The 23149-nt window shown below is 39.3% G+C and overlaps 1 protein-coding gene across 1 annotated transcript in view; it reads left to right on the forward strand.

Annotated features, from left to right (window-relative positions):
- The window catches only part of Ndfip2 (Nedd4 family interacting protein 2), a 44450-nt gene that overhangs the window by 14971 nt on the left and 6330 nt on the right, over nucleotides 1-23149 (forward strand). The window contains exons 2-6 of the mRNA XM_075949120.1: nucleotides 10173-10338; nucleotides 12990-13123; nucleotides 15935-16028; nucleotides 20770-20894; nucleotides 22654-22720. Coding sequence (XP_075805235.1) covers nucleotides 10173-10338; nucleotides 12990-13123; nucleotides 15935-16028; nucleotides 20770-20894; nucleotides 22654-22720 — 586 coding nt within the window. The remainder of the gene's footprint in view (nucleotides 1-10172; nucleotides 10339-12989; nucleotides 13124-15934; nucleotides 16029-20769; nucleotides 20895-22653; nucleotides 22721-23149) is intronic.

The raw sequence follows: 23149 nt of genomic DNA on the forward strand, positions 1-23149 counted from the left end.
TAGGCAATCATTTTGTATTTACCTAAAATTGCATATAGTACATATTGGAGTTTATGTGTAATACCTTAAATGAATTTATGCCACTTAGCATAATAATGCATTCCCCAAGAGCCATGGACTATCTAACAAAAGTTCCAGTACCATGCATGAGAAACTTCCTTTTAAGTTTTTGTTCTGGGGAGTCCAAGAGACTCCCCAAGTTATATTTGCTATAACAGGCTATTGCTGTTGTTCTTCATTGCCTCCCAGAAATGGAAGATAGTCTCTATCGCTGAAGACACCATTTGCTTCTGATACAGGACTTAGGACTTGAGTGGCACTGATCTGAAAGCCTTCTCTCTGATAACTACTTTTTATTTATTTATTTGTTTATTTACCATACTAGAAAGGTGTTATGCAAGCTACCAAGAACTAGCTGTGACACCTATGAACTATTACAATGGTCATCATGGTAAAATAGTAACATTCATATCTTGGTGGTAGCCAACAGCTGTCTAATTGGATGTAAGGTCTGCATTGTCAGGAAGAAAACTCTGACTGATACTATAAACGTAGCCAGTAGTCCATGGCTAGTAAGGTCGTGGAGGAGATCTTAGGGGAGAACTTCTGCCACTTTACTAAGCCAGTGTAATTCCTGACTGGAGCTTCCTTTTGTAGCAGATGGAGACTGCATTACAGAGAGGCATGGCTAGTCAAAATGCAGAGAACATCTGACCTTGGGGTGTCTCAGTTGGTATGTTAGCAATATACCCTCCACACCTAAGGCTTAGGAAACATCGAGAAAGAGGGGATGGAAAGATTGTAGGAAGTCTGCTACAAGATTGTGTCTTCTAGACATGAGAAGAAAGCCACACCTAAGAAATCTGAACCTTATGGCTGCCTAAACAAGACTTGAACAATGACACAACAGAAACCGACACTCCAAGGTGGATAGGGGAAATCTCAAAATTAAGAGCAAGACTAAACTTGGAATGACAATGATGTGTATCGTGGCAGGTTCATCAGATTTAACAAGTGTGCTAGTTTGTGTGATAAAGATAATGGGGAAGGGGACATTGTAAAGGAGGGGCAGGAAAGTTGTGTGGAAAGTTGCTGCACTTTAAGCTGACATTTGCTGTGAGTCAAAATCTAAAAACTTTTGTACTTTTGTATTAAGACCTACTACAATATGGTAAATAAGTTTAGAGGTACATTATTCCTAACTTGGGGGGCGGAGAGAGAGAAGATTCATAGCATATGTTTACATGGGTGTTTGTCTTCTGGTAATCTAGATTTACTCAGTTTGTGTGTTCAAACCTGGCCAACTTTTGAGAATCTTTGGTTTTGTATGTAACACTTTGATAGATCAATCCCTTTAATAGTGTCTATAGTGGTATCTTGGCACTTGCTGCTTCCTGAATGAATCACCAGCAGCAGTATGCCTTAGTAACAGATGTCACCATACTTAGTTTTGCTTGAGGATTCTGTTCTTAGACTCCTGCTGTTTGTAAAGGGGAGAATAAAACTTTGTCTGAAGAAAATAGGCATCTCGGCCTGGTCCCTGGTAGTCTCATCCACTGTGATACCTGTGATCAAATGCAGGCATTCTTCTTTGTTCTCCTTGCTGCAGCTCCAGTAGCACCCTGTCACAGCCTTTTGCTAGAACTCCTCAGTCAGAACCTCCAGGTTCTGGGTGTTAATGGTATTGAATCTGTTCACTGTGCCCAGTATTGTAATATATACTACTAAGCCTAAGTCTTGGTAGGAAAACTAAACAACCAAATCTGTTACTCAGGGTTCAGCTTTAGCGAAGAGTCTTTGTTTTAGTTACTTTTCTATTGCTGTTATAAAACACCATGACCAAGGCTACTTATAGAAGCAAGGGCTATTTGGGGCTTATGTGTCCAGAAAGGTAGGAGTACATCACTGTAATGTCATGGTGAGGATGGTGGTGACAGCAGGCTTGACACCGAGGCAGCAGCGGAGAGCTGCCATCCACACACAGGAAGTATAGAAAGGTAGGAGTACATCACTGTAATGTCATGTGAGGATGGTGGTGACAGCAGGCCTGACACCGAGGCAGCAGCGGAGAGCTGCCATCCGCACACAGGAAGTAGAAAGGTAGGAGTACATCACTGTAATGTCATGTGAGGATGGTGGTGACAGCAGGCCTGACACCGAGGCAGCAGCGGAGAGCTGCCATCCGCACACAGGAAGTAGAAAGCACTCGGGAAATGGTTGAGCATCTTTTGAAACCTTAAACCTGCCCTCGGTGACCTACCTCCACCAACAAGGCCACACCTCCCAATCCTTCCCAAACAGTTCTTCCTACCGGGTATCAGATATTCAAATCTATGAGCCTAAGGGGCCATTTTCATTTTAAAGGAAAACATGGATCCCTCAAAAAGAACAGGATCGAATGGTGGGTGAGGAAAAGAAGAGGGGAATGATTGGAAGCTAAATCTAACCAGTTCAGTTTGGTATGTTGAAAGTATTAAAGATCTTTGTGAGGCTGAGGACAGGAAATAAAATTCAAATTTAACAATTAGAAGGTCATTATTTTTAGTAGGAGATGTTTGAGTAAAAGCTATATGGTAATGGATTAGGGAAGAAATAGTAATCAGAATGGCAGAAAATGAAGTAAGACATCTTTTACTTTATTTTTTTCTTTTCAGAATGAGTGTGAAGGAATGAAGTGTGAGTTCAAAAAGCAGAGAAAAAGTAATTTTGAATGGGCAGGTTTTTGTTTGCTGTCATTTGTTAGTGTGATGTAAATACAATCCATGTGGGTGAAGTAGGTAGACAGCACTGAGTCAGAGACAGAATCTGAAGAGAGGATCCACTAGGAGGCAGGATCTTCTCAGTACATTCGTCTGGTATTTGAGTGAAGAGAACAAAAGTGGAGTTTATTAATCAGGGAAGAGTGCACACAGTGTGGAGGACATAAAACAGGGCAGTAGGGACTGGGAAGATGGCTCCGTGGTTGAGAGCGCTAGTCTTTCTTCCGGAGACCCTGGGTTCAGTTCCCAGCAGCCACATGGCCAGCTCGTGGCTATCTGTGGCTCCAGCTCCAGGGGATCCGACTCCCTCATGCAGACATACATGTAGCAAAACGTCACTGCACATGAACTAAAATAAAGGAGGAGGAAAGGAGCTCAGCTTACAGAAAAGGCAGTAAAATGTCCTATTAGTAGCTGTGTGAGAGACTTTTGTGCCTTTTCAAGTTACTTTGTTCTAGAGATTAAATCTGTAGCTAAGTTTAAAGAGTAAAGTTTAAAACAATAAATTTTAAAATAAGGTACAAAGGTTTATTTTATCTAAAGCATTTCCTTTGTGTGATGGAGGCGTGGTTTATACAGGGTGTAGTCCACGCTTGTGGATTAGAAAGGATAAAGGTAAGAGTAAAAGTCAAAAGTCATAAGGTTTTGACCTTAGCATTATTCATTAGCTGTTTTAATGCTCATTTTAGAAAATGTTTCTCAAAACAACAACAACAGAAAATAAGAGTGTCTTGTAAGGGTTTGGCTTTGTATTGAAATTCTTGACTCAGTGAGACTTGAACCAAAAGCAAGAGAGTGAGGGACTCTACTTCTCATCTTCTCTTTGTCTTCCTTGTCTTTCTACCCTTTCTCCAAAGGGTCTGGCAGGCTGTGTTCACTGTATAAACTGGAAAGAGAGGCTTATGATCTGCAGTTGTAGTCTCTCAAATAACTTTGTTCTTATACAAAGTCCAGAAGGAGGAATAGCACTGTTATCTGAGAGATTCCTCATAGGTGGTTTTGGCAAGGCTGAGAGTGGAGTGGAGGAAGGGACATCGCCCAGGGGTTCTGGAGGTAGAGTAGAAAACATCAACATTCTGTCCTTGTAGTCTTTGCTGACAGTGTTTGGAAAAGGTCAGGCCAGGACTTCTGTAACACAGCCTACAAATGCCCTGGCTTTGGAAATGGCCTGCTGGTTTCACGGCTCTGACTATTCTAGATTGAAATAGTAACGATAGTGGTTGTCAAGTTAGCCTCCCAATTCATCTTTCAATAAGAACTTGCTAACTTTAATTCTAAAAGGGAGAGCTTTCCCATGGTTCAATTCACTTATATCAGATTGGATTTACAGATTCATATTTTATTCTCTGAGTTATAATTGTATACTATATATATATATATATAATTTTTTTACTCAGATCATGTTTTTGTGGACCCCATCATTTTGGCGCTTTCTTACCAAATAGCATTTAAATAAGGTAATAGTTTTAAGTTCTTGAATTTAGTATGGATTGAAGGGCTGTTTGTACTTGTAGGTAGGAGAGCGGTGGGAAAAAGCTGCTTAGTGAGCACCTCTCATAGGGCTGTGTACAGTGTGTGTTAATAGGTTTTTAAGGAATAGGTACTATGTATTCCAAACTAAAAGCAGATTTTTTTTTTGAGGCAGGGTCTAACTGAGGACCCTGACTTCAGAATGCCTCTTCAGATTATATCGCTGAATATATGTGGTTTATGTTGTGTGTGGGAAAAGGTCACCATGAGGGAAGAGTGTTGTTATCACAGGTGGCAAAGCAACAAAAAGCCCTTTTGAAGCCCTTTGACCTATAAACTGAATTTCATTAGCAAGTCACCACAAGGAAATGGATTCATGCTGACAGTATAGCATTTAAGTGCTGTAAGGTGGCTGACTGGGACAGTCGCCTCATAATATGGATCTGTGGCCTGACCTTTCTCCTGATGATGGTTATAAAAGGTTTCGAATATTATGTGGAGTCTGTGATGGTCTTGTTCAGTACCAAGGAGAAATTTTAGAAATATAAGTTTTCTTATAACCCCAGGCTTAACCAACTTACAGAAATTTCTTTAAACACAGAAATATCTTTATTATATCATTATGTCTCACATTAGAAACAATTTTTTTAATCTTTCTTATAAATATCTTGGGAAAGCACAGACTAGTAAAAAAGAAAATGAAAAAGAATCCAAAATTTTCCAGAATCCATTCTGCCTATTTTATTTATTAGCAGTCATTTTGAAACAACATTTTGTCTTTTTTAAAATTGAAATAATGGTGAGAATAGTCATTTTTAAATAACCCTGTGCATTCTTTAAAATCGTTATTTTTAAATAACCCTATGTCTTATTTAAAATTATTTAAGTGGGCCTGGTAAGGTAGGTCCACAGGTAGTGACACTCACTGTAAGAGCCTGGAGACTTGCACTCAATTCCTGGAGCCCACGTACAGGTAGAAGGAAAGCACCAGCTCCATCAAGTCCGCCTCTGCCCACCACGTATGTGCTGTGACTGGTGCATGCCCGTACCCACCCCCTCCCCCCACACAAAATAAGTAAATAAATAAACATAAAAAGAAAATTAGGATAACGTGATTCATTCACTTCTCAAGTCTATTTTAATTTCTTTGGGTTGTTAAATATTTCTTCAAAAAACTATTTAGAGATTTATTATTGTTTTTAATTATATGCATGTATGTGCGCCTGTGTGAATGTGTGTGAAAACAGACCCCTTTTCCCTTAAGCTGTTTTTACAGGGCATTTGATCACAGCGAAAGGAAAGGAAACTAGGAGAGAATGCTTCTGAGATTTACCACTGCAATTAATACATATTAATTTATTTTCAAGTTTAAGTGGTGAATTCTGTTATACAAATCAGGCTATATTTATATAACAATTTACATCTTGTGGTATATAACTATATGTATATGTAAGATATAGCAGTGGTATATTTATATAATGATTTACTCAGGGCATATTTGGCTATATAGCTTCTTGCTCTTTTGAAAAATGCTAACTTAAGCATGTCTCTGTGTGGCTTTAAGTACAAGAGTTTTTAGAAATTGACATCTAGAAAATAGAATCATGGGCTATGTATACATTCGGTTTTACTCTGAATTACCAAATTGTTCTTCAATATGGTTAAATTAATTTTACTCTTACTAGTAGAAGTTTAAGTCTGTTGTTTCCATTGTGCAGTTTGGTTTGTTTTATTTGAGACAGGAGTCTCTCTATGTAGCCCTGGCTTGGCTGCAACTCCCTGTGCAGAGCTGGCTGGCCTTGAGCTCAAGAGAGCTTCCTGCCTGGCTCCTGAGTGCTGGGATTAAAGGCATACACCACTCCTGGCCCCAATGTACAGTTTTTCTAGGAACAGTTTCATATTTTTGCTACTAATACTACTATTGTGTTGTTTGTTCAAGAAAATTTGCCTTTCCCCAGGTATAGTCTTGCTAATTTGAATGAAAATATTGCCTCTTTATGACCAACTTCGTCTTTTATCTCTATATTCTTTAATAGTAGATGTACCCTGAATGAGTAAAGTCGTATCTATGGGTAGATATTTGCTGGTGTTCAGTGCTATAAGTCATAAATGAATGAGTAAAGTCGTATCTATGGGTAGATATTTGCTGGTGTTCAGTGCTATAAGTCATAAATGAATGAGTAAAGTCATATCTATGGGTAGATATTTGCTGGTGTTCAGTGCTATAAGTCATAAATGAATGAGTAAAGTCGTATCTATGGGTAGATATTTGCTGGTGTTCAGTGCTGTAGTCATCAATGCTTTTTTCCCCTGAGTGTGTGAAGAGTACTAGGTAGCTTGTCCCTAATCCAGAGACTTGACTAATTTTTGATTTCCCACGGCAGAGGGAGAGGGAGAGGGAGAGGGAGAGGGAGAGGGAGAGGGAGAGGGAGAGGGAGAGGGAGAGGCAGAGGGGGAGGGAGGGAGGGAGGGAGAGAGAGAGAGAGAGAGAGAGAGAGAGAGAGAGAGAGAGAGAGAGAATGTGTATCTGTCTCTCTGTGTGTCTGTATATTTGTTGTTTGTTTTGTTTTTAATTCTCTTTCCTTTGACTCCTGTTTCACTGTGGTAAGAATGTCATCTCTAGTAGAGTTATTTTTATTTTTTCAAATCTTTTTATTTACTTTGTTTTTGATATAATTCTTTATTTTTTGGGAATTTCACACCATGCACCCCAATCCCACTCACTTCCCAATCTCTCCATATCTCCCCCTTACCCCTACAGCATTTCCCCAGAAGAATCCACCCCTCCGAAAATTAATTAAAAATAAAACAACAAACTCCACCTCGCTCCTCTGTCTTTCTAACACTCTTCATTCATAGTGGCATCGGGAGCTGCAGTGTGCTACACAGCATCCATCAGCTCCACCCGCAAAACGTTCTTTGTAGTGAGTCATTGTCTAGTTCAAAGCCTCTGGCACATCATCATCACTGGACCCTCACCAAAACTGCTCTTGGATAATCTGCTATTGCCCTGAGTCATGGAGATCCTATGGCTATGGTTCCTCAGTACCAGTCCCTTCACACACTCTGCAGGTCATAGATGGGGTAGGGTGGGCTAACATCTATTGGTACCATGGTGACACCAATAAGTGTTTATGCCACAGATCAGAGTGTCCAGCCACTAGAGATTTCTTAACTCTGCCAAAGCTTAGACCAAAGGGGCGGTCTGTCTCTATGAATCCTCAGACTGCATCTACAACTGACTGCTTCAGACTGCATTGAGCTCCTGCCTTATATTCCTCTCTCCACCCAGCCGTATTGCTCCTGTTTCCACCTCCTTAGTGCTGGGATTCCAAGTGCTGGGATCACCTTTGTGTGAGCTGTTTCTTGTTTAGACAGGATCAATTTTGTTTAGCCCAGGGTGACCTTGAATTTACAGAGACAGCCCTTCTCTGTCTCCCAAATCTGGGATTAAAGGTGTGTGCCACCACTGCCTGGCCTTTAGTGGCTTACTTAGCTCTGCTTTCTGATCTTCAGGCAAGCTTTATTTGTTAAAACACAAGCAAAATATCACCACATAAAGGAAAGGAAGCTTAAAAACTAGGATTTCCTGTGTTGTTTCTAATAATGTGATTTGATAGATGGCATACTTGTCTTGAAGATGAGTGAGCTCTGTTAAATTTATGCAGGTTTATACCTTGATGTTTCCTTAATTGTGTGAGCTTTCCTTCTTAACCTTGTCCCTAGTTATATACTTTTGCATGTCCCTTATTAGGTCACTTTGTTGTTTTAGCCCATCTTCTTGCCAGGTACGCTTCCCAGAAGGAGTGATTGGCTTGGCCAAAGGAGTATGATGAGTCATCATTAATCACCTACAATCAGTTAGTATCTATCTAAAGTCTGGATATAACTACTGCCCACCCACAGTGCCATGGATCTGTGACAGCACAGAAGGAAGTAAAGCCTTTTAGGGAAACAGCTGTATATTTTTGATAATTGCTTATGATGATAACGTACCCACTAATCCCCCAAATCTGCTTGAAGTGATGAAATAGAATAGTGTGCCATGGACAAATACTGCACCAAGCCTAGAGACTAGATTTCAAAAACTTCCATGTTTTAAAAGGAAACCCATGTCTGACATGGTAGTCAGGCCTGGCTGTCAGCCCTCAGAAGGCAGAAGCAGAGTTACTGCAGTAGTTCAATGGGAGCATGGGCCTTGGCAGCCCTAGCAAGCTGGGCACAGCCACCCATCCCCACTAAACTATTGGAAGAGACAAGTAATTTAAAACAGGCAAAGGAGATTTGTTCAGTTTGGCCATACTTCGAAGAGGAAACATTAAAGAGGTCCAGTGACCCCATCTCGCTCTTTGGGGTCTTGGCATGTGACTAGCATTTAAACAGAGGGCAGGATGTGTGCGCCACTAAGGAGTCCTGGTCAAGGTAACTTCCTTGATCTTGGTTTGCCATCTTTTATCTGCATGGTGGTCTGACAAGTTATCAGAACTGTCTGCAGTCTCTTTCTAGGAGACAGATTCCTCTTCTTGCTGGCACCCAGCTTCAGCCTTTTCCTTCTCATGGGATTCCTTCTTCCTGAGATTCCTGGGGAAAATTCAGTTCCTTTGGTGAAGCATGATTAATAAAAGCTCAGGATTAGAAATTGGGGTTTAACCTGAAGATCTAAGAAGCAAAGCAGCCAGCCACTGGCTTTTACTTCGACCTCAGTTCAAAATTGTGATCCTGCCTCCTGGAATCTCAGAATGAGACTGTTTTAAGAGCGGTTTTGTCCCGTCTTATATTCCTCTCTAGGGCTGGGCACCACCCGATTTCTGTAGAAACTAGTGTGGCCTACTGGGATTAAAGGTGTGTGTTACCATAACCTGGTTTATAAGGCTGACTATTGGGACTGCTTTACTCTTAGATCTTTAGGCAGTTACTGTTTATTAAAATACAGTTGAAATGCCACTACCCTTGGGTACCATTGTTTTAATAGTGTGGTAGCCAAAGGGAGTGAGTGCACAGGTATCTTTGGGGTTTTTTTTTTAAATTTTTTTTTTTTACATTTCACTTAATTAGGGATGTACACGCATATACCAGGCTGCATGTGTGGTGTGGAGTTCTCTCCTTCCATCATGTGGGTTCCAGGGATCAAACTCAGATTCTGGGTTTGACAACAAATACTTGTACCCCTGAGCTGCCATACCAGCCCATTCGGGGTTTGTGAGTTAGGGTCTCATGTACCCCAGGATGTCTTCAAACTCACTATGCATCCAAGGATGAGCTCTGATCTTCCAGCTTCCAATTCCTGGGATGACAGGTGTGTGCCACTTGGGCCTCCTCATGATAAACAGTCCTTAACAGCCGCTCTCCATGATCTCTGCCCGAGTCCCTGCTCTGACTTCCCTTGTAACCTGTGAGGTGAATGCTTCCTCACACAGCCGTTGTGGTTATGATGCTCATTACAGTAATAGAGTGCGAACTAAGAGAAGCAAGTTTAAGATGAAAACAAAATCTGCTTTTGTTAGCAGACAGCTCAGTTGTTTGACGAAAGCCCTGCTGACCCTTGATTTTAAGCAGGTATGCATTCTTGCTAGGTGATGACACACTTAGGACCCACTTCTGTAGAATCCAAGTGTGTTCTGCTTACCAACAAGAAATGCTTTACTCATAGAACATATTTTTACATTAGACACGTGAAACCAGATTTCAGTGCATGTTTAAAGCAAGATGCTGAGAACTAGGTACATTTGCTTGCTTGCAGGATGAAGCTTATAAACTTAGTTCCTGTTTGTGATTTTTTTTCCCTATACTGATTAAATTAAGTCTTTATTGCTCATCTTTTAAAATGTTAATTTTTCTTCCTTTTCCTGAATATCTTTAAATTTTAAATAATCTTTAAAAATTAGCTGAAGTAAAGAAAATAATAAATTATTACATTGATGTTCTTTCTCTTTTGTTCTTTAGCTTCACAATGAAGACGACAATTCAGAATCATCTGCTGTAGAGCAACCATCAACTTCTAACTCCACAGCACAGACCGCGGAAGCTGCTTCTTCAGCCCCAGCCCCGGAAACTGACTCTTCGCCTCCACCATACAGCAGCATTACCGTGGAAGTCCCGACCACTTCAGGTGGGTTTCCCTGAGTCTTCTTCCTGACAGCAAGGTGTGTATGTGATTGTCAAGTCTGCAGTGGGACGATTGCTGGTTTTGTTTGGCTTTAGAACCCAGGCTGGACTGGAGCTTACTGTGTAGCCCAGGGTGGCCTAGAACTCAGAATCTTTTTGCTTCAGCCTCCCAAGTGATGCGTGCTCGGAGGACAAGCATGTGCCATTGCACCCAGCTTGTTAAATGAACTTTGAAAGAAATACACGCACACACGTAATCCTACTTGTATATACACACAGTATATTTGTGCTCATATATTCATAAGGTTATAATGGAAAACTAATAATGACGCATGAGTAAGCATGTGCGAACAGACATGAGCAGTGTGCATGGTGTATGCCATACATATGGTAAGAATGCTTGCATACAAGTCAGATTCCTGCTTGTTGCTGCTTGTCCTCTGTGTCAGGCAATTCCACTCAATGTGTGATTTCTCAGCTGTGTTCAATTGGTCATATAATAATTTGTATATATCCATGTTTTATATACTTTTATTTGTATAATTGTATGATTCTGTTTACTGCTGTAATCTTTGAGTAGTGTAGTAATTTCAAAAAGTGTCTACAAGTTCTCTATTTCACATTCGTTATGAAGTAGTTATTTTAAAAATTAGTGCTGAAAAGCACTGTAACAGCAGTAAGCAGCCCTTTCTAAGGTGGGGCTCTAGCTCCTGGAGTGCTCGCGTGGTGTGCACGCAGCCCTTGATGGCTCGCCAGCACCACAGAGACAATCATTACATTTTCTTCCTTGTTTCTTTGTAGTGAACGTTGACTCCGTGTGGGAAGCTCAGGCTAACTTTGTCTAGTTACCGTTTTTTGTATTTGTGATCTGCAAAAGACCAAACACTGGAAGTTCATTTACTTTTCAAGGCAGTTTTTGGCTGTAATCTGAGACCCTCGATAGCGAAGTCAGTGTGTGCTGATGTTATGTGTTAGAATGCTTGCTTGGTGCTTCTGGATGAGAACTGTCAAAGAATCTGGGCTTCTGAAGCTCCGCCAGCAGCGTCATGCTCCGCTTCTCCCCCCAAGCCCTTTGCTGCAGTCTGGGCCATGTCAGGAAAAGGCTCTCGTTGGCGACAAGCACTGTAAAGCAGTGGTTCTCAACGTGTGAGTCACGACCCCTCTGAGGTCCACCGGCCCTTTCACAGGGGTCGCCTAAGATCTTTGGGAACACAGATATTTGTATTATCATTCATAACAGTAGCAAAATTACAGTTATGAAGTAGCAGCAAAAATAGCTTTTAGATTTTAAACAACTGACCCATCTTTGTTTTTGGCATGAACTGTCATGCCGTGGCTCCATCTCTTCTGGATTAGGTGTGTGACTACTTTAGTGAGGCTTAGATACCTTACCTTAATGGGACCCAAAGAGTTTTCAAGATTTTACATGTGGTTGGTGTAGAAGATTATATCTCCTTGGATGATGTATGCTATTTAAGTTTATAATTTCAATGTTATTTTCTTAGATTGATAATAGTGTTTTCATTTAGATTTTGCTTCTTAATTGTATTGTTACTTCCAGTTTCTGTCAGTAGATTCGAAATAACCGAACTTGAGATTCTTAGCCTATATAATAACTTATTTTTTTCTTAAAGTCTCTAGAGCTGAAAATGTAATACTAAAATAAAAACCTTTTGTATTGGAGATGCAAGAAGTTCTATTGTAGAGAAAATGATAAGCTAGTGTAGAAAATATCAAAGTATTACAGTTATAGTCAGAGGAAATTCTGTGTTCCTTAATGTTTGACCTCACATTTAGAGTATACGTTTTCCACGGTCATCATTCTGCTATAAACGATATCAGTTCATGCTGATCTAACTTATACTAATTATATTGGAAATCCATTTTGTAGTTTCATTTTTAAAAATGAGCAGTCTGTACTTACTGTTTTACTTACTATTTTTGAGACTATTTCTCAAAATGTTTTAAAAATAAGCCAGAAATTGTTCATAGAAACTAGAGACGTATGTGGATATTGGAAAAACTGAAGGAAAGAGTTAAAAGTCCGTTAGTCTTTAAGTGAGGAGAACATGGAGTTTTCTGAAGCGATGAGGGTAGCTGCGGAGACAAACATAGGAAAATGACCCCGTGTGATTGTTCATCGGAGCAGAGGGCTCTGGGGCTGCCACTTCCTGTGGGATTGGGACTGGATCTCAGAGTTGCTAACATTTGTGCATAGAGAGGACAGCCAGCATGGTCGGCATGGCAGAGGTGCTGTGATGCCTGAGTTTACAGGCTTTCCCTTTGCCTGATGTGCCTGTGAGACGGGAGTGAGCGCGTGAGCAGACTGGAGAGATTCCTGCTGCAAGTGAGCTGCCTCAGTAGATAAGGCCATGCCTTGATGACCTGGGTTTAATCCCAAGGTCCACACAGCTGAAGGAGAGAGTGAACTTGCACATTCAAAATAAATGGATGTTCAGAACTCAGTCTTGAGCAGTTTTGAGTTGGAAGGTTATAAAAGTCGGGCAGTGTTTTATGTTCTGTAGCTTACAATATAGAGCTACACCAGCGACAGCAATCTTTAGTGTCTATTGTAAGCTGTTCAAGTATGACTATGGCTGTAAAAATCATATTAAATTTTAATGTTTATCTTTTAAAAATCTTGTTTCTCTTCAGATACTGAAGTTTACAGTGAGTTTTACCCGGTGCCACCTCCGTACAGCGTTGCTACCTCTCTTCCCACATACGATGAAGCTGAAAAGGCTAAAGCTGCTGCCATGGCAGCTGCAGCAGCGGAAGCATCTCAAAGAGTAAACACATCCTTTCTTCAACAATGTTTTCGTGACTTCCTGTAGCTTGAATACAGAAATCGTTCTCTGTGTGCAGAAGTGTGTGTAGTCTTCCTGTTATTGTCTGTGTGTGTCAGTATTGGTCACATTACACTCGACAGATAAATTCGCCTTCTCTTGTCCTTGACCCCTCTGTTTCTGTTGATGTGTCTGTCCCCTGCCTCAGATATGGCTTCTTATTTTTTCAGAGCATTTTGACTTCAGGCGTGTCCGACACTTGACTTTCCACGCACATCTGCTCACTGTGATGGGCACCACCCTCGCAGCTCCTCTCTTTCCTGTGGCCCTCGTGTCCACTGATCTCTTCGCTGCCCATGTGTTTCTCCCCACAGAGTTCAGATTTCATGGTCTTGTCATCAGAGCTATGATGTCCTATTTATTTTCCATCAGGTTTGCTTTTCCCTTTCCCTTCCCCACTCCCAGTTACCATTTACCCCTCTTCCCTTTCATGTATGCATTTGCACCTTTTAATAATGGCATAAATAGCTTGGTGTCTTTATTATCGCGTTCCATAGGCTCTAGGACAGCATGCATGTTGTTTTGTGTGAACTGATAGAGGTCAAGGCTAAGGAAGCAAAATCTTGTGTAGTAATATTTCTTAACTATTAGAAGCAATCAGTGATGACAGATTTTTGCAAGTAATTTCAGAGTTCTTTACATTTTTGAGCAAAGACATTCATATGTTAGTGTATTATTTTGTAAGCAACAGGTATACTATACAAACAGTATTTAGTGTATTTTAGAACTTATTAGAATAATAAAAACACCAAGATATTAAACCCTTTTTAAATTTACTTAAAAATTTTAATGCTGCATTTTTTAGTTTCATAGGATATATGTCCTATAATTTATCTATCTACCAAGCACTGACTTGAATTTTAACCCAGTTTGTAGACAGATTATTAGTTTGTTGGTTTCCTGTATTTTGGAAAGAAGGCAAGAGGTTCCTTAGTCAGAAGTAAAGACTCTATTATTCAGAGAAGTAGCGGCTGTCTTGCTCTGCTGACCGTCAGGCCCCAGTTCCCACAAGGGATCAGGAGAGATGAAATGATAATCCCCGCATACTGTGGGCTATGTTACTAGGGATCCCACCTCTTCTAACTGTCGTTAATGCCTACATCTGACTGGGTGGTGGTGGCCCACATCTTTAATCCTGGCCAGTCTACTCTACAGAGTGTGTTCCAGGACAGTCCAGGGCTATTACACAGAGAAACCCTTTTCAACACCCGCCCCCATAGCAAAAAAAAAAAAAAAAAAAACAAGCCAGGTGGTGGCGCACGCCTTTAATCCCAGCACTCGGGAGGCAGAGGCAGGCGGATCTCTGTGAGTTCGAGACCAGCCTGGTCTACAAGAGTTAGTGCCAGGACAGGCTCCAAAGCCACAGAGAAACCCTGTCTCGAAAAACCAAAAAAAAAAAAAAAATCCAAAATAAAAAAAAACTCCAAAAACCGCAAGAATGCCCACACCATTGCTCTGCTGGGAGATTCTACTCTTCCAAAAGTACCCACTGTGTAAATATCCAAAAAATTGAGTCAGTCTTTCTTTATGAAAGAGACAGAAACATGCCTGTAGAGCTGTCTCCCAACTCAGCCCACAATTAAGGGGCATTAAATCGTGTCCAGTCTGTTCTTGCTAGCATCACTACAGTAACTTTTTTAATATATCTTCTTAGAAGCGTGACTATATATGTATATACAATATATTTTAAGAATTGAAATTGCTGGATCAGGGGGCATATACATCTTTATTTTTAATTATTACTGTCTACTTCCTAACCAAAGCTTGTACAAATTTTCATTCTGTCACCGTTCATAAGAATTTTATTTTCCCACTTGACGTTTATGCAGTGGGATCACATCTGTCTTCTTTGTATAATTTTCCTGAATTTGATGTTATTGCCCCTCCCCACTGTGTGTGTTTACAGTGTGTGTGGTATGTGTATATGGTGTGTGTATGGTATGTTTTTACAGGGTGTATATATGGTGTGTTTATGGTTGTGTGTATAGGCGTGTGTTTATGGTGTGTGTGTATGGTATGTGTGTATAGGTGTGTGTGTAGTGTGTTTGTGGTGTGTGTGTATGGTGTATGTATAAGGTGTATGTTTATGGTATGTGTGTATAGGTGTATGTATATGGTGTGTGTTTACGGTGTATATATATGGTATGTGTGTGGTGTGTGTTTACAGTGTGTGTATATGTGTTTACGGTGTGAGTATGGCGTGTGTATAGGTATATGTTTATGGTGTGTGTATATGGTATGTGTGTATAGGTGTATGTTACGGTGTGTGTATATGGTATGTGTGTGTGTTTGGTGTGTGTATAGGCTTGAAGTAAGTGTTGGGTGTATTATTGGGGTTGAGTTGTTCTTCTTTTGTCCTTCTCCACCTTTCACTTTTGAAACAGGGACTCTCACTGGGCCGAAAATTTACCGTTAAGCCAGATTGGCTGCCAGTGAGTTTTAGGGACCTGCGTGTCTCTGTTCCACCAACAATAGGCCATTGGCACATGCTGCAGTGCTGGGCTTTTATGTGGGTTTGAGGATCCCAGCTCAGGTATTTGTGCTTGTACTGACTAAGCCACCTCCTGAACCCTCAAGTCACCTTTTTCTGTGTTTGCCTTTAAAGATATTCTTCGCAGCACGTATGTTAAATACTTGCTAGTCTCTTATCTGTATGACTACCTGAGGTTAGGTGTTACTGATGTTTTTATTCTTCAATTGAAGGTAATAAAGCTGTGATTATTTTAGTGAAATGTTTTGGTATGTCTTTTACAGAACCAGGAGGAAGAGTGTACACCAAGAGATGACTTCAGTGATGTAGACCAGCTTAGAGTAGGCAATGATGGCATTTTCATGCTGGCGTTTTTCAGTAAGTGACCTTTCCATTATACATTTAAGAAATATTGGTGTGTGTATTTTTAAAAATAACAATGAAGAAAATGCTGCTAGCATGGGCCTACCTCATTTAAAAGGTAAATTGCTCAAGACAGTGGACATAATAAATCCTGGAACTTACTTAGAATTTGTTAGGTAATTCTGATTACAGCCTTTATGGTAGACGCTGGCCAGAAGTATATGCATATTTAAGCTGAATGAGATCTTACAGGGGAAAAAGCAGAATGAGAATTTTAAGAGAAATACTGTATCCTTTTGAGGCTGTAGTAATATATGCAGTGAACTGTACATTTCTGCTTTGGGTTGGAATCAGAAGGGCTGGAGAAAGGAAAATTCTAGAAATCCTGAACAGTGCCTCAAAGGTATGGATATGTAAGTCTTATTCAGGGGACTAGTTAGAAGGCTATAATCCTTAATACTTTTAACATCATACAAAATCATTAATTATTTGACTTACAAAGTAAATTCCTGTGAAGGAAGACTGTCATCGTGTTTATTTCCTAGCCCAAGGATTAGCATGTATTACATTTGTTGGTAAATATTATTAAAGCATGGACTAAATTGCTTACGTGGCTGAAACCAATAGTAGACATCTAATGTTCAATCAACATACTAATTACATGTTGTTTATTACAGAGATGAAAGTGAGAAACAGTTTACTTAATGTAAAATGATAAACTCACCTTCAAAAATAATCATTCTTCATGTGTTGAACTCCTTTAGTTTGGAGGTTGGCTTAACCCTTCTTCCCAGTTTGAGGTTCCTTGCTTCTCTTTATTTCATCTATCAAACAAAAGAAACTAGCAAGGAGTGGGGAACAGGCAACTTTCTCTTCAGATTCACGTAATTATATTTACATTGCTATCCAGTAGGTACAGTATTTAAATCCCAAGTTCTTTTGCTGTCAGTTTTATTGGGTATGGTAGATGCCAGGAAAAGGCAGTGGATTTGTTGGTTACACATAAGCGCTCGCTACTGTTTTATACTGCTAGTCTAATAAGCCATAGTTTTTAATCTTTGATTTTTGTTTCTAGTAAGCTCATATTGATGTCAAATTCCTCACATTTTATTCACATAAAGAACATCTTAAACATTAATTCCTTTCATTGTTCTGACTTTTAAGAAATTTTGGAGCAGTGGAGATGGCTCAGCGGGTAAAGCCCTTGCTGTACACACATGAAGACCAGAATTTGGATCCCTTAAACCATGTTTAGCAGGCATGACAGCTGCCTGTAATTCCAGCACTTGGGAGGAAGAGACTGCTCTTTGGAGCAAGCTGGGTAGCTAGACCAGCTGCTGAGGGTCTCTGGGCTCCGATGAGAGGCCCTGTCTCCATGGATAGAGTGGAGAGCAGCTGAGGAAGACCAACACCCACTGGCAACTTTTGGCCTCTACATGTGTTCATACATAAACATACAAAACAAAAAGGTATATATGCACACATCTACATTACACACATGCATGGCTTGAAAGGAAAACTACCAATTAGAAAAGACTATGAATATACCATCTATAAGTAGCAGCCTCCTTAGAAAGAAAAGCGTGGCCATTTATGTCATCCAAGTATCTGACTCTGAATGTACATTGCTTTTTTAACCACTATATCTTTTATTTAATATTCATGTTTTAGATTTTAAATACTTATAAATGTTGTAAATGTATGGTAACATTATTTTTGGTCAGTGACAATATATAGATATATATTCATTCTTAGATTTAATGCACAATTTCTGAATTTTAGTAAAATTCTGTAAAATTATATTTCTACAAATTAATTGCTTTTATGTTTTCTGCTTATACAAATACTTTAAATAAGAATAAAATTATATCTTATTCTGGAATTCTCAGCTTGCTTTGATAAGCATAGATTTATTTGTAATTACTACCACCTAGTGGCTATTTTTGAAATTGCAACTTGATTTCTATTCCATCCTTAAACTGGTAGTTTGGAAATGCATTCTTTTAATATACCTTATATCTTATGCATTTCAGGTTATATTTTTGCAAACAAAATCACAACAGATATAAGAGTTTTATTTAAAACCTTTCATAGGTGCAATTCTTGCCTTCTTTACTTACAACAGTTGTGTTCTTGCTTCTTAACTCATGTAAACTTAGAAAAGATTTACAGTTAGATTTAATGATATAATTACATTTTTATGTGTATAGAAAATAAAAGGGGAGAAATGTGTATATTTCTGTCTCTGGATAATGGCTAGTAGAATATGGGAAGTAATCTCATATTCAATTAGGTGTTATCATAAACTGCCTCTTAAAATTTTTTAAAAGAATGAAATAGAGTTGCTTGTCCCTTAACTCTATAGAAATTAATATTTGGTCCATTAGATGGTTGACCAGGTTGAAAGTGACTGAATGCAAGTGCTTTAAAATATGATGGACCATTTTGTGAAAACTTTAAAATATGATGGACCATTTTGTGAAAACTTTAAAATATGATGGACCGTTTTGTGAAAACTTTTCCTCCAAAGAAAACTTGTAGCTGTTTGTATCATGTGTGTCAGATTCTTCGTATCAGAATGTAAGAGACTTTATAGTTAATTACCCAGATCATTCTTATTTTAGACCAGGAAAACCTAAAGAAAAATTAGGGTTCTTGTAACTTAGCACTTAAAAAAAAAAAACAGAACCAGAAAACAGTTCTGAAATGTAAGTGTGACTTGCAGGGTTTGTTGGATAGTCGTATGTGGTAGCTACATGTTGGGGTAACATCTGTCGGGGTCCAGTCTCGGTGGGCTTGAGTGCTCCAGGGTAGGGCGTGCGGATTAGAAATGTTAGGCAAGAGGAGCAGAGACATGAAAGGAGGAGGATAGAGCCAGGAGGGCTCTCCAGTGAGCACTGAATATGTGTGCTTATATACCCCGATCCAAAAAGACTGCTTTAACAATCACTTGCTTCAATACTTGAGCTATCAAGCCACTATTTTCTGAGTTAAGCATTCTGATATTTTAGGCAAGACATGTAATGACAATACTTTAGACCAAGTATCCTGTAGGCAGCCACTCCTTGGGTCAAACCTCCTGTCTTTAAAATGAAGGAGCCGGAATATGCTTGAACTCTCTGACTTTTGGTCAAGGTGGAGCAGATCCACCTCTATGGGCCATCTTAATGTCCAAAACACCAAGTAACTACACCCTAGGTCAGGATGTCTTGTTGGTAACCACTCATTAAATCAGACTTCGTGTCAATAACTTGGAAAGAGCCAGAGTAGGCTTAGGCTCTCTGGCCTTTAGTCAAGGTGGAGTGGACCCACTTCTGTGGGCCCCCACAGTTGTATGCCAGCTTGACACCAGCTAAAGTCACTTGAGAGACTGGAACTTCAATTAAGGCATTTATCAAATTAGTGATCAATCGGGAAGGGTCCAGCACATGGTAAATGGTGTGACCCCTGTGCTGGTGGTCCTGGATTCTATAAGAAAACAGGCTGAGCAAGTCATGAGGAGCAAGGCAGTAAGCAGCACCTCTCCATGGCTTCTGCATCAGCTTCTGCCTCCAGGTTCCTACCCTGTGTGGGTTCCTGTCCTGACTTCCTTAGAAGATGAACAGTAGTATGGAAGTGGAAGCTAAGTAAACCCTTTCCTCCTCAGGTTGCTTTGGTCATGGATGGTGTTTTGTCACAGCAGTAAAATACTAGCTGACATGGAGGAATACCAGCCTCCCTTCTAACGTGGTTTATTACACCTTTCTCTTTCAGCTCATCAGCAGTAGATAGTTGAGGGTTCTTATTTTATCCTTATCAACAACCACTATTGGTGATAGATATTTCTAGTTTAGACTTTCTTGAAAGCATGTAGTGTGGTCTAATTATGATTTTAATTTGCATTTCTCAAATAATTATGACACTGAGCATATTCATCAAGAATCTATCATATAAAATCCAAAAGGTCCATTCCCTTAAAGGGTAATATAGATGCTAATGTATTGAAAACAGACTTGTTCTGTCTGTATAAGTTGTCTAAAATAGCTTTAGATTAGGTTAATATTGGTATTTAGTCCAGAAAGAGAATATATTAGAATTATAACTTCTTATTTGTGGAATATTATATTTGATTATTTTGTTTTTACCTTTGCAAAAAGCCCAGTTGTGACTGATCCCTTAGAGATCAGACTCTACAGGAAGAATATTGTGATCTGGTATTTTGCTTGTTTACACATGAAATTTTAAGTGAGAATATGGAAAGGAAGTAAGAGCAAGTATCTGCTTTCTCACATCCAGAACCTACATTTAAATCACATATGTTTAAATCTACACATATTATAAATATTCACATACATATGACAGACATAAAGAAGGAGTATCTAAAGGAAGAGACCAGTAGGAGGGAGGAGAGGCGGGAGGGTGGAGGGGTGAATATGAGCAAATACAATGATACACACATATGAAAAGTCAAAATACTTACTTTATATGCTCCCTAAAAGATTAATGAAGACTGAACTTCTTCAATAATAATGAAGTTTTACATGTAGTAATAAGCCTTGACGCACTGGTAACTCAAGGAAACTGTTGAGTAGACTGAAGGAGCCAAGCTTAGTAGTTTATTTGCTTGTTGTATCGGATAAAGATGCAGACAGCAGCTGTGGCAGTCTGTGGGTAGAGTTAAAGAAATTGCTAGTTCATTTAAGCAGTGATGCATTGCTACTAACTGTGTTTCTTATAGAAGTTATGACCCTAAAAAGCTTGTTTCTGTCATTTTTAGTGGCATTCATTTTCAACTGGCTTGGATTCTGCTTATCCTTCTGTATCACCAACACCATAGCTGGAAGGTATGGTGCTATCTGTGGATTTGGCCTTTCTCTGATCAAATGGATCCTTATTGTTAGGGTAAGCATCTTGATAATGTCTACCTAAAATGTGTTGTTCATTGCAGTGTTTGCTTCATGCACACACATTCCACCCAGTAAAGACTTACACTTTTTATTTTGGCATTCTTTAACCATGCAGATTTGGTATATGTTCCCTAACTGTATGTGAAAGATTGTTAGTTTGAAATAAGAAAATGCTTCCACCTTTACTATCTGTGTCCTCACTTTGAGTTATTTAAATATTCCCAACGTTTATTTGGTTTCCTCATACGTTGATAACTGCCTCATGGGATTATTTATGAGGATAGAAAGCAAAGTACCTTGCCTAGTTACCTACAGCATGCAGAAATAATGTATATATGTTTTGAATATATAGCATATAGATGTGTGTATATACATATATGTATACAGAAATACAGTATATATGTTTTGAATAACTCAAACTTTCTGCTCTTGTGATGTGTACAGGTGTGCCTTAACTAAAAAACATAAAGGTTTCTGTTTAATAAGTTAATAATTTAAATATCTTCTAAAGTGGTTTTTCCTATGCCCTTTTGTTCTTAGTTAAGGTTGGTCAGGTCACCAAGAATAATGTAGAGTTTGCCAAGGACTTTTTAAAGTATATTCAAATTGAACCTAATTCAAATTTAGGTGCTTCAGTAGTTTAAAAAAATGGTTCTATAATCTCCATTTATATACTTCCCAAGTTGTGATACCATGGAAATTTGTATTTTTATTATTACTAAAGCTGTAGATTTTTAAGCTTTTATAGAAATTACCAACAAATAGTTGGAAGTACTTTTAATTAACTTCAGATACAAGCATCAATCTGCATTTAAAAATTATTTTTAGGTAGGTAAGATTCAGTTTGAGACCAGTAGAAAGAAATAAAATTAAAACAAGTTTTTTTTAAAAATCATTTCGGTTATCTGAAATACTTAAAATAATTTTGAAGTAATTTAAGATACAAAATATGCATAATTTAAGGTACATAAGCTACTTGTATAGGGAAGAATTATCCATAATAGGTTAAGATAAATCTTTTAAATTACATTAAGTACAATGTCTGTTCAAAAGAAGATACCTGTGCCCTGTGCTACGAGGCCCTGTTAACTTCCCAACTCACACAGAATAGAAGACCAGCAAACATGGCCAGTAATAGCAACTGTTGAAATGCCACTTCAGGGTTCATTTAACTATTCTCAGCTCACTATTGGGAGCTGAATGCCAGGCATCTAGTTTGAAAATGAAAAGTCTCTAATGAGTTGGGGGTCTTTATGTGTCTAGTATTTGGGCAGTGATTAACACTAGGGGGTGTACAGAAGGTCAAAGCGCTTCTTTCTAGAGGTCAGCACAATATCCTTGTCTGCTAAGATTAAACTAATATGTCTTTTGTGCTAATATCCAGAGCAGCAGGTTGCTGTGGCATATGTGGAATGGTAGTTGTAGCTTTTGAGACTGTAAGAAATCGACATGAACTTTTCAGTGAAGAAAATGTTTAGTTCTGATATGTATCCTTTGGGCATTTATTCTCCTGCAGGCAGTGTAGAGGTTCTGTGCATAGAACATTTTGTATGTTTGCAATTGTATACAAGAGCGTTTTCCCAGATACATATGTATACCATTAAGTATTATTCCTGTGCTTTCCTTTCATGCTGCTTTTATATGCCCTTTTTAAGCATTAAAGATTATTTGAGATAAAGTATTCTGAAACTTAGAGTAATCTGAATGTTCAAATTTAATAATACAAATATGGTTAACGTATGTTCACTCCCTAGTTTTCCGACTATTTTACTGGCTATTTCAATGGACAGTATTGGCTTTGGTGGATATTTCTTGTACTTGGTAAGTTTATTCTTAATGTAGTTTAGTTTAAATAATCTTGGCTTATTACTCAGTTAACAGGTATTTCTAAGATCATAAAGGACAGATAAGCTATGTTACTAGTTGTGCAGAAATAAGGTCTCTGGTGTAGAATCCTTGCACTCTCTCTTCTCAGCTCCCAGCTCTCTGGAGCGCCACTCCTACAGGGCACCACTCCTGGAGGGCACCACTCCTGGAGGGCACCACTCCTGGAGGGCACCACTCCTACAGGGCACCACTCCTACAGGGCACCACTCCTGGAGGGCACCACTCCTGGAGGGCACCACTCCTGGAGGGCACCACTCCTGGAGGGCACCACTCCTGGAGGGCACCACTCCTACAGGGCACCACTCCTACAGGGCACCACTCCTACAGGGCACCACTCCTACAGGGCACCACTCCTACAGGGCA

This window comes from Microtus pennsylvanicus, chromosome 15 (assembly GCF_037038515.1).
Source record: "Microtus pennsylvanicus isolate mMicPen1 chromosome 15, mMicPen1.hap1, whole genome shotgun sequence".
In the NCBI taxonomy this organism is placed as follows: Eukaryota; Metazoa; Chordata; class Mammalia; order Rodentia; family Cricetidae; genus Microtus; species Microtus pennsylvanicus.